Source organism: Schistocerca americana, chromosome 6 (genome assembly GCF_021461395.2).
Source record: "Schistocerca americana isolate TAMUIC-IGC-003095 chromosome 6, iqSchAmer2.1, whole genome shotgun sequence".
Classification (NCBI taxonomy): domain Eukaryota; kingdom Metazoa; phylum Arthropoda; class Insecta; order Orthoptera; family Acrididae; genus Schistocerca; species Schistocerca americana.
The window spans coordinates 424133888-424146995 of NC_060124.1; the positions used below are offsets into that span (position 1 = coordinate 424133888).

The 13108-nt window shown below is 36.9% G+C and overlaps 1 protein-coding gene across 1 annotated transcript in view; it reads left to right on the plus strand.

Annotated features, from left to right (window-relative positions):
- The window catches only part of LOC124619391 (vacuolar protein sorting-associated protein 54), a 154927-nt gene that overhangs the window by 132070 nt on the left and 9749 nt on the right, over nt 1-13108 (plus strand). Inside the window, exons 17-18 of the mRNA XM_047145738.1 lie at nt 6861-7110; nt 11374-11526. Coding sequence (XP_047001694.1) covers nt 6861-7110; nt 11374-11526 — 403 coding nt within the window. The remainder of the gene's footprint in view (nt 1-6860; nt 7111-11373; nt 11527-13108) is intronic.

Genomic DNA, 13108 nt, shown 5'->3' on the forward strand with positions numbered 1-13108 from the left:
ACACCTGTAGGGAGAGAGGAAGATCTGCTGGCACGAGTTCTGGCCGTTGCACAAGACATTGAAGAGACACCAGGTGGGATGGAGAGAGTGTACCAGATCATGCTTCGGAGGTACAATGTGTGTAACAACGTTGGTGGTCGCCACATCGAGCTGCTGTTGTAATGCAATGTAAGGTTGCAGCTGGTGACATAGACGCTGGGTTCTTGTTGTTGTCGACTAATGTAAACTGTAAGGTGTAAGTTGTAATGCAAATGCGTAAGTAATAATGGAACGAGTCAGTATTCTTTTCAAATGGATTGCAACAATTGTACTGAGTTACGCCTAAGTACATTCCTCATGTCGGTGTGGATGAGACAATCATCTGCATTGAAACTGTTGTAGAATGGAAACGATACATTTCCGGACACGGGTTCCTATTCAAAATGTTATTTACTCACTACCCTGTACATGTCGTAGAAGTTTGTAACTGGAATTTCCGACCGCCCTGTATAAATAAAGTTGATACGTGTTTTGCAATAGAAGTTAAAATAGGTGTATACACACAATCATAGAAAGAGCAAGTCAGCATGTAATCAATTCAGATGAAAATAAAACTTTTAATTGACATGTGGTCAACAGAAATACCTCTTCTCAAGTTAAGAGATCAAAATTGAAATAGGAAGAAAAATTATTTTGCAATGTGTTTATCAATTAGATATTTGTATTAATGCATAGCACTAGAAAACACATTCTTGTGAAGCATTTTTAAAGCCCATAATTATGTGCAGCTCATCCTGCACACTGCACTAGTTTCACAAACATGCTCCTAAATTATTTTATTCATTGCATAGAATGTGGCTGTGACATCATACATACTGCATATGCCAATACACATGATGAGGTGCGGTGCTATAAAGTGGAAGTGGGTAAGGGGAAAGGAGAGTCCTGTAAACAAACGGCCCGCCAATGGCTAGGCAGGACTGCAGCCAGGTGCTGAAGTTGCTTGCAGTGGTTGTGAATGGAGTGTCTCATGTGCCAAGCAACAAGAATCGTTGCTCTGTTGCGCTGTATCGTAGTATGAAATTGCACCTCTCATAACAGCAGTGGCTGCATCCAACGACACCACTCAAGCATGCCTCACAATATGAAACTGAATAACGTTAGTTACACTGACAAAACAACGCGTGCTGAAATGTGCGTGTATAATTGCTGTTCGGTCTCTGTGCTGTAAAACCGCATACGAGGGGCATTTGAGAAGTCCGTGCAAAGTCTGAGAGATGGCACCATCGGCGCGTATCAAGGTCATGTTTAGTTAGTAGCATCTGTGGAAAGAATGCACACACCTCAGCAGTTGTGGTCACAAAATTAATGGAAATAGGATTCCAACTCATTTCACATCCCCCCATGTTCTCCAGACTTGGCTCCCTCGGACTACTATTTGTTCCCCAATTTGAAGAAATGGCTGGCGAGACAAAGATTTTATTCAAACAAGGATGTGATTGCAGCAACAAATAGATATTTTGCAGACTTGGACAATTCCTATTATTCAGAAGGGATCAACAAATTAGAAGAGCATTGGACGAAGTGAATAAGTCTAAAAGGAGACTATGTCAAAAAATAAAAAAGGTTCACCCCAAAAACGTAAGTAGTTTTTATTTTTGCACAGACTTTTCAAACCCCCCTTGTAGGTATTCATAAAAAATTATTCTTGTTCTCTTTTCCACTGCATCTTCTTGTTGTCAATTAAAAATGGCACATAAACTTCAGATTACTTCCGCACATTGCTGTAACACATGCAACACTCCCATAGCTGCATTAACACTACAGCTCACACTTTCACAGATTATAACACTTTGGTACAGCATATTTTCTGACAGCATCCGTTTGTTCTGATGAGGTTTGATTGCTTGACATGTCCTGAAAACTTGATTTCTTTTTCCTTCTCCAAATTAACAGTTAACTCCCAATTTTTGAAAGCTTTCAGAACTTTATTAATAGTCTGTAGATGTGCTTCCCATGGCTCAGAACAAATTAATGTAATATCAACTTAGTTGACAAACTTCTTCAGTAATTGATTGTATAAGACTTCATCCAGAGTGTGCATGAAGGCAGCCACAGAAATGTTCAGTCCATATGGTATGACTTCAAAATGATAACTTTTCCCCTTGCACGAAAAAGCAGTACATTTCTTGCTTTCTTCATCTAACTTCACGTACCAAAAACTGCTTGTTAAATCGGAGGTGCTAAGATATGTGGTGTCTCCAAAATGTTGCAGTAATTCCTCTAAACTTTCTGGTGAGTCACTTTACAGTAAAATACTTTTGTTGACTGCTCTTGTGTCCAACATTAAACTGACAGATCTCTCTGGTTTATTAACCAGATGTATTAGGTTGGAGTAGTGACTTACTGATCTTCCAGTACTATTCTTCCACAGTGTTAATTTAATTTCAAGATCTACAGCTTCATGCCTTGTTGATGGTACAGGTTAATTAATGCTAAGGAGAGTCTAATGTTTGCATGTCCACTGTTTAATTAATCGTGACCTCTTAGAAAATACAATGGGATAATCGAGAAGTACTTCATTTAATTATTTATTTATTCTCTCTTATCTTCCGACAAATCAGATATCTCTGGAATTTTATTACAAATTTGATGAAAAACTGCTTGAACATTTTCTTCCTTACTGGTATTTTTTCGTTCCTAACATAATCAGTAACACTTACCTGAGCCACAGTTCCCTCCACATTCAAATTAAAAATATACATCGTAAAATCAAGCACACAACTCTCATCTCTGCCTTGTTGAAGTATCCTCTAAATGCATCTTCTCTTTCCTTATTACCCTTCTGAATATATAACATGCCCACAGAAAAGTCTGCTTTACATTTTTTTCACTGTCTTTGTCTGTCCCTAAAATACACCCAACAGATAATGATTGAACTGCCAGGAAACTTTGCTCATATTTTTTGTCATCAGTGTAAAACTTAAATGCCTGATACTTAATCAGGTTGTTACTATTTCCCACAACAATGATAATATGTACACTACTCACAGGAAAAGATGGGCTTTGTACAAACTCACTTAACTGTAAATATTATTTATACCACAATGTGCAGACCTGACTGTTGCTATTTAGAAGCCGTTCAGTGTTAATATCGCATACATTATCAATAGATAGCATCAACACATCATCAGTAATCACATTCCTGCTCTCTAATTGCCTTTTACAGCATAATTCACATCACACTTAATATGAGTGCTAAATTATTAACTGCAATTGTTCAGTATCACTATTTTCTCCCCTGTTATTTGGGAGCAGGTTTTTAAAATTTTCATCTGCATAAGAGTCAACATCAAAAACTGCTTTGAGCACCCTTATGATATCTCTAGGATTAGAGAGATCAAGTATTTTCTTTGACAACATAATTCTAAAAAAATTGTAAAATATTGCAGTATATTTTAAGTTTATCTCATAGGTGCAAATTGTTTTTAGATAAGCGGTAACAAATTACACAAGTAAAGTCATTTGAGTAAAAGTGAAAACATGACTGAATCATAATAAAACACGAAGTTCTCAGAAAAACAGGTACTTGATCGGCTGCAGGCATCTGTTATGAAATAATGTCTCCAAAGCATGTAACTGTGTGAACCAAAAAACTCTACCCAAAATGGGAGTGAAAGTTAGGAAGTTAACTAGGAAGAGGGCCTCCTCCCCTTTCTCCCTTGAATGATGGAGGCAAAAGTTTTACATATTTCACCTGACGGGAACATGTGACAAATGATCACATACATATAACAATCCTTAATTTACTCCAATAGATAAAAAAAATCTACTCACCAAGCTGTGCCAGGAGAAAACATATAAAGGTATGCAAATTTGCGAGCTTTTGGAGCCAGTGGCTCCTTCTGGCAGAAGAGTTGAAAGGGAAGGAAGAGAGGTGTGGAGGAAAAGAAGTAATGAGGGTTAGGAAGCAGGGAGAGTTGGGAAGTTGACCACAACTTCAGGTCAGGTGAGACTTATTGGATGGGATGAGAAGGAAAGATTGAGTGTTGAGGACTGCACTGGACGAGATTTGAAAATCAGAGAGCTTAAAGATGGAAGATATGGTAATAGGCGACATAGAGATTACTGACAAAACATGGTGCATGAGTTAATAAGAGTGGAAAACTAAGTGCATTGTGTGTGGTAGAGGTAGGGGGTGGGGCAAATAGACAGGTCAAAAAGTAAAAGATGTAAAAAAACTAAAAAAGCTCCTTCTGTATCCATGTCCTTACCCTATGGCTCCTATCCCTGTGACTGTCCCCACTGTGAGATGCCCTCTGTGCACTATTCTGCCACCACCTACACCAGCCCTGTAACTAGCAAAACATACTGTCAAATGGAGGCCACATGTGATAAGACACTTGTCATATACCAACTGTTTTGGGAATGATGTTCGGCTTTCTATATTGGCGTGACTACGATCAAGTTATCAATTTGTAATGACTGGTTGTAAGCAGAGATTGTATACTGGCAACACACAATATCCTGTTGCAACCATGATCTCGATGCCTGTTTTGCCACACATGCTTCTGGATTCTTCCACCCAGACACCAGTTTCTCAGAATTCCACAGTTGGGAACTCGTGTTACAACATGACTTTGTTTCGTATCATCCAACTGGCCTTAACTTTTGTTGATTTCTTCAGTCTCAGCATTTCTTGTCAGTAATTGCGCCTTTCTTCACTCTATAAGTTGAAATCAAGAAACAGCATGTTCCACAAGAGATCTGAGTATCACCCTGAATACCTTTCACAGTGTGTGCCTTCAATTCAGCTACATTCACAATTTTGTTATTAAATACACCATCTTCCAGGTAACCCCACAGTCAGAAGTCACACAGATTAAAATTGGGTGGTCTGGATGGCTAGGCTGTAGGGAAATGACAGCTGGTGATTCCAGCATTTCCAAAATGCCTCTGCAGCAACCGCTTCACTGGCTGTGCAATGTGCAGATGGGTGCCATCTTGCATGAAAATGATACTACCTACACATCCACACTGTTGAAGGGTTGGAATGACATTGTTGCACAAGTGACTCTCATAGTGCTGAGCAGTGTTTTGAAACTGGAACATTAATTATGGACAAGGGGAATCTGTTGGCTGCTCAGTTACATTCCTAGTGTCATCTAGCACACCTTTCTAACGAATTTTCAGTCTATAGTGCAGAGTTCAACAGGATCCTACAATCACTAGAACAGATGAAATTTAAGAGAGATCATAATTTTACTATTCAGTGTGATTTATTAGATACTCTTCAGACAATTCTGAATGTTAACACAGTGGAAAAGTTTGAAAACATACAAATGTTGTCAGATGTGTGCACAGACATGAGAAGGCAGTTTCTTCCAGCTGGCTTCTAGGGCATGTAGCAAAGTTGGCATGTGCTGGAAACCAAACTCCACTCATATTGATGAAAAAAGCCTCTTTAACAAGTATCAAAGCGAGACACTGCTTGCTATCCATTAAGTTGCATTTACACTGATTTTGAAAACATGTTTCTGTTTGCAACATTGTTCCACCAGTCAGCAACATGTTGACAACAATGTTCATTGTTCACTTTCCTATCTACATTATTGACAAACATTTGTACATGTGTATTCACATAGTGTGCTACACTGAACTGGCAGGAAACTTTCACATTGTGTATTCACATTAAGAACTATGCTATGAAAAGTGAAGCAGAAGAATTAATTATATGTGGTACTGCATTAATATTACTCAAGAAGATAAGTAAACAAAGGGAAAGATGTAGTCATCATTGCGTGAATGAGAGCACTTAGTGACTTTCAACGAACCTTATACGTAATTTCAAATCTTTTCTAAACTTTTTCTCTTACATGCTAATTTTCAAATATTTAACATATTGACTCATTTGTAAGATAATCAGGTGATTGAAGCTGTTTTATGCATTGGAGTTTGATTCTTTAAAGAGTTGAGTGTTTACTGGTACTATAGAAGATGTGACGGAAATGACGTTATGTGTGAGTTGAATTTGGAAGACGGTTCTTGTCTTCTTGACTTCACTAGGACGTGGCTGTCTGATTTAGAAATTCTAATGAATACTATAGAGCCAGTTGTTTCAAAGGGAGACAAATTTTAGTAAAGCAGTTCCCGTGAAAGGAAGACCTGCTCTCACACTTCTGTTTTCGGTAACAGGAGATTCCTATCAAAGTATTGCAAATTTATTCCAAATTTCAAAGCCAGCGATATATCAAATAGAATTTATAATACAGTACCAACAGCTGTTGTTATGATATTATTTTATTACAGTGATATGATGTTATTTTATTACTGTTTTGAGGTCATCATCTACAGGTCTGTCACATGAATAACAGCAAGTACCACTCGAACATGTATAAGACAAAGTACCATTATTCGTATGTGGTTTAGAAATCTGAACTTCATGAGCATGTCATAATGCTTGTTGCTACAGTATTATTACATTTCATCAACCAGTCACTGTCCCACACTTCTGAGACCAAGATAGTCAACACTTATAGCTCAAATAGTTCCTGCGGTTTGTGAAGTTTGTGAGAACATAAACAAACACTAGCACCACATAGAAACATTTAGTTGTACCAGGCCAGAAGCAGTGTTCCTTTGATCAATAAAGACATCGAACACTGTTTTTATGTTTGCAACATGTTACAAACATCGATAGTACTCTAATAGCTGCAAACAGTATAGTTGCAGAATGTTTCAAACTTACTGTCAGTGTAACCGTGCCTTAACACACCTATTTCTCCAAACTGGAGAACTCACAGATGCTTATTGCAGGAAAGACTTTATTAATAATATGTTAATAGACGTAACTTTATTATTGTACATTTTCTTTGGTACAGATTTGCTGCAGCAGCAGCAGCAACAACAGCAGCAGCAGCAGCAGCAGCAGCTGACGCAACATGTCATGCCATTCCGTGGAGCCGCTACTGGTGTGGGAGTTCTCGACACAGTGGAGAAAGATGTACTGAGCCATGTTCAGGAGATTGAGGAAAAGGTTCTCTCAATTGTTGGGAATCTAATAACTGCACAGTTAGGCCAGTGGGAGGTGAGACCTCCTGTTCCATCTCAGCCCTTCAGAAATATATCAAGGTAGATACTTACATCATTTCCATATTTACCTTTTTGTACCTGTAACCACGTTGCATGCATTAAAGGGATATTATATTAGAAAACTAATAAATTAAAAGTAGACCTTTGTCTACCCTTGTCCTTATTACAGATGCAGAGTCAGAGTGACCTGCCATTCCTTTATAATCTTTTGCTACTTATCCCTGTATCCTCTCTGAAGAAGTAATTAATACTTGCGAAAGATAGGACGCTGGTCAGCTTTACTTCGTGTCTTTTAGCAGTATTACACATTTTGCCTTCTGAAGATAACTAATTAAGTTATATTTTGTTCCATAGGAAATGGAAAATGCAGAATGTTTCATGTACAATGAAAGCCAAAAAGAATGCCAGGCTAAAATGATTTGGAGTCCAAGAACAGAGCATTGTGCCTGCCCAAGTTCAAAAGTGCCAGTGTTCGCAACTCTAGTGGTCTGTGGAGCGTAAGCTTAGTGCTTATATCATCAAATAGAAGCAATATAATAGTTAAGATACACCATATGTCAACATTCATTGCAGTTTAACTCATCATATCATTTCTTTTGAAAATCATTATTTAAGCACGTAGAAACAATTGAAATATGAGAACTCCACGACGGTAGAATTACTACAACAGTGAGCATTTCACATCTGTTTCAGTGGATGAGTGGGTAGGTGACGTTTTATGAACATAAAGGATGAGTGTTCAAATCTAACGGGAATCAATGTGGTTGAGATTGTTTATGTTCATTTTAAAGTACTGAGAAAAACCACTGTTCTTCACAAAAAATGTTCTCAAAAATTACTATAATTTTTTTTATTTAGACCTTTGTGGGTAATATTTTAAAATTCACTACAAATTATCATGGTAAAAATATTTAAAATGGATGTATTTATTTGTAATTGCTTAGAGTGCCACCTTGTGTCTCTGTAGTTCACAGCTAAGAGAAACATATCAACTGATTGGCATATGTCTAGGTCTGCTTCAAAATGGCTGATGTAAATGTTTGTGAGCAAGTGATTGCTTTCTTTGAAAACAAGAGATCTACTTTTGACAAAGGTCTTGTTGGCCAAAAGCTTATATTGCGACAGTCTTTTTGTTGTGCCTATCTGTGGCACAGCACCTCCGCTATATGTTGAGTAGCAAGTATCCTTTTATAATATTGGTACAGTCCTTCCAGGATTTTCCATTGTTTGATTACTAATACGATAATCATCCATCACACACTAGCACTAGGATTCAGAACTGGTTTCAAAGTAGGGAGAATATTATTCAGTTCTCTCTGTGGCCTCCAGAGTCATCTGATCTCAAACCCATAGAGCACGTACACTCAGCTTAAGAAGATTCTGCCAGACAATTGGCAAGACCCTCCTCTGGGAACTGTGAATGCTCTGGCATGTGGTTCATTCTTCATGGGGGAGAGTTAACATCGGTGAGGACTTTTTCCGTAGACTTGTCAATTCTATGCCTTGAAGGATCCAAGCTGTTCTTGATGCCAGTGGCATATGGGCAAAATACTCAAGCTGTACATAGCCTATTAGTCATTTTATGAAATTCCTATTTTCTTTAAAAGGCCTACATAGTTAACAGGCTAACAATATTAATTTCAAATTACAAATCTACTTGCTACTATATTATTTGTATTTTTATAGGAAGTCAGGTGAATATCACCCTCCAAGGAAGATTATTTTTATTGTGATGGGAGGTGAGATAAATATAACCTTCTGAGGAAGATTAAGTTTAGACACCAAATTCACAAACAATAATTGGTTATTTGCTGAACAGCATACTGAAAAACAGAAAATATAATTTAGTAACAAAAATTAAATAAAGCACAAAACATTTGTGACATGATAAAAAAAAAGGCTGTGTTGATATTCGATCTGACACATACTAGAGCTACCAGTTCAGTAAGCTGACACTACCAAGGAGCTACCATAATGGAAGAATGAATACTAAATTGAAACAACATATACTGTAGGGCACAGCCACTCATTCATGTAAACCGCACTTAAGGACTTAACAAAAATTGCCAGTTAGCTGACAACGATCTTCTTAGCTGACAACGATCTTCTTAGCTGAAAATTATACACACACCAGGTAGCGGTCAAAGTAATTGCAAATAAATACATCCATTTTCAATATTTTTACTACAGCCAACTTGGCTGTTTGTTTAAAGATAAGACTATCATAAAAAAGAAATCTTTTGAAAGAATATGGGACCTGGAAAAGCCTACAACTGCACAATTTGTAACAAATTGAGGTTTAAAATATTACCTACACAGATCATTTTTTAAAAAAAATGAGATTTGACTCCAGTTTGATTCGAATGCTTGTCTGTTGTGTTTATAAACCACAGCTTATCTACTCAGCAGTTGAAACAGATGTGAAACGCTCATCGTTAGAGTAATTCTACTGACGTTGAGTTCTTATATTTCAACCGTTTCTACATGCGTGAATAATGATTTTCAAAAGAAATGATATGATAAGTTAAATTGCAATGAATCTCGACTTATACTGTATCCTAGCTATTATATTGCTTCTATTTGACAATGTAAACATTAAGGTGAAGCTCCACAGACTTTCAGAATTGTGGACACTGGCACTTCTGAACTTGGGCTTACACAATTCTCTGTTCTTGGACCCTAAATTATTTGGGCTGGGCAATCTTTTTGCCTCTCATTGTACATACAGACTTTTAATTTATTGATACCATTAATATTTTTTAATGTCTCATATCCTCATTATGTGATATGGTAAATCCTTTCATGCAATAAATAGTGACAAGACTATGCAGCATTCCCAATTTATTTTTCCCGTAGGTTCCCCCAAATCAAATAAGGCAAATGGTGGTATGGTTCCCTAGAAGAGGCCATAGCTGATTTTCTCCTCTGTCCTTGTCTGAGCTGCCATTGTACTCCACTTGTGACTTCATCATCAATTGGACATTACACTCTAATCATCCATCCTGCCTCACTTGAAATGAAATTGGAACAGAAACATTCTGTCATTGTTTTTCTGTTGCCTTGGCTTCTTGAATACCAGTTTAAATAAAGAACTTGCTAAAGATAGTTGTTATTTTTATTAATGGTGTTATTACTGACACTCATTTATGATTGAAACAGCCCTCATCTACCATAACTATTTTTGATTGTGGAATAAGGAAGTTTATTTTTGGATGGACTGAAACTGATATATTTGCATGTTTTTATAACAGATTTTATAGCACTTAAATTTAGTACCTGCCCAAGGTCTATTGCTCATCAAGGTATAGAAGAAGTTGACTCAGTCAAATTCTTAGGTTTAAAAGTAGATAAAAATTTGAGCTGGCAGGCACACATTGAATACCTGGCAAACAAACTGAGCAGCTTTGCATTTTCAATGCAAATATTGTCAACTGCAACTGACATGGACACACGAAAAGTAGCATATACAAGCTACTTCAAATCCATTATTAGGTATGGTATTGTTTTTTGGGGTAACTCAACAAACATAGTGCGGATACTTAAAAAAAAAAAAAAAAAAAAACAGAAAAAAATCATACAAAATATGTGCACTGCAAATTACAAAGAACCATGTCTACCATTATTTAGAAAACTTAAAATATTAACTCTTCCATCCTTACACATATATGAGATTATTATATTTTTTACACAAGACATCAATTATTTGAGGGAAACCATTTAGTCCATTCACATGATACCAGAAACAAAGAAAATTTTATGCTCCCCACCCACCGCCTCAGACTGTAAGCCCAGGGGCCTCAATACATGGGAATGAAAATTTGTAATAAATTAAAAGGGAACAAGTTGATGCAGATGAATTTAGGTTCACTTAAAAGAAAGCTATATGAGGTACTGACACTGAAGTGTTGTTATTCAGTGGAGGAATTCATACTTGACAAACTGGAAATTTGAGCTGGGTACAATGTGTTATCCTTATAGTGTTGTTATTTATTATAGTGTTATTATTTATTAGTGTAAAAATCATTGTAATTGTTTTATAAATTTTTGACATGTCTCCTGTACGCATACCAAATGGATAGCAAATGTACGTCATGAGATGGATAAAACACAATTCACAATTCAATTCAAGTTACCTCTCGATATTTTCAATATGTTAGCTACGCATGGTCATTTTCTTCTTTCTACATTACATACAACTTTTTAAAAATCTTTTTTTTTTTTTTTTTTTAATATTTGTTTCTTAGTGTTAATACTTGTATGTTGAAAAGCATTACATCTTCTGTTTCTGCCTTTTCATGACAGGCACCTAACAAAACTCCATGAAGCTGTAGCAACAGTGCTGCCAGAAGCTCAGGTTCAGTATATATACCGCACTGTTAACTCTCTCTTCAAGTCACGTCTGAGAGAACAATTAATGAAACTGAACGTTGTCAACAATGGTGGTCCTCAACATGGGTATGTTAAGACGTATTCTGTTGTATCATAGCACAGAAGAATATGTAACAAAAAGAATATTTAATATCATAGCACAGAAGAGTATGTAACAATAAGAATATTTAACCTAAACACACATTTCATTTTTGGAGAAGCATGCTCTCTCTACTTTATGAAGGTGTCGTTCAATAAGAAACAGGACATAATCAGTGAACTATGAGTGACTAAAAGCATCTTTCACTGGTTCCTGCACACATGAGTGCACCCTTTCTTTCATTTCTTATGTCAAATGTTTTGGAACTCACCTACTTTCTTGAATATCAGTATGTCATGAACAATATGATTGTCTGAGCCAACATTAACATTCATTGTTGCTACAATATCATTCATCGTAATATGCATGTTTTCTGATATCAATTTTCATCTCTCACATTGTTGTTCTCCGTGACTGCACAGAAATAATGTTCTTAGCATGGAAAATCTTCAGTGCTTGTTACACCTGTCTGAACTTACCTGCGCTCTCGTACACTTTTGTTTTGACTCAGACCACTTTCACCATATTCACCTGCCATGAAGCTGCATATTTTGATTGGTTTCAACCTTTCAGCTAACACACAGTGTATACGCCCTGGGACAGCTGGGAAACCCGGGAAGAACGTGGGAATTTTTTCATCCAGGAGAAAACTGGGAAAAACCCAGGATTTTTTAGGATTCCAGGAATTTTTCATTGTCTTTAGTTTTCAGTTAAATTTTTGTAATTTCGACTGCTAAGAACTAATACTGTAACAAAGAATTTTACTGTGTCCCGCTACTGTAGAATAATGCTGCAGCAATAAAACATAAATGAGAGGAAAAAACCAAATAAAATGTAAGTTGTAAAGGAAATGCGCCATTTACAACACCAAAACACAGTGCATGCACAAGTATCTGCCAACAATAAAATGTGTCAAAGGCTTTAGGGCGAAGATTATGCAATACTTCATAACAAAGTGCTTTTGATGAGCGTGACGTCACAACTGGTTATATTAGGTTCCTTCGAGCAGTTGCCAGCAGGGTCTTGCACTTGTGCAGTAAGTCACGTATGAGCAGTATCTTCTCCTTCTTCTGGCTACTTGTGTGTCAGCAGAAGCAACAAGTAGCCAGATGCTACCCAGAGCAGTTAGATTTGCGCATGCGCAAAGCAGTCAGAGTTGTAATGGGGAGGGGGGTTGTTTCAATGTGACCTGTCATTATGTTTAGTTATTTTCCTGTCTCTGATTTTATGTTATTTCCACACTGTTGGCAGTCAAGCATTAAATTTCCTTCCATAACAATAAAGCTATCTATGTTGGTTTGCTAAAGAAATTTGGTTTTTATTAATGTTTTCTGCAGAGGCAGTCAATGTATTTGAAATGAAGTTTTCATTCCACACTATTGCCTGGTTTCAACTGTTCACTGAATTTCAAGTGCGCATTTACATCTTCTGGCATGTATGGCATTATGCCGTAATAAAAAGCCAAACATGAGATGATAGAGTAGGGGTACACTAAGAAAATTTGCATCCAGAAAACCACACTGAAAAGCTTAATACCGGGTTGGGGCCTCTTCATTGTGAATGTGGACA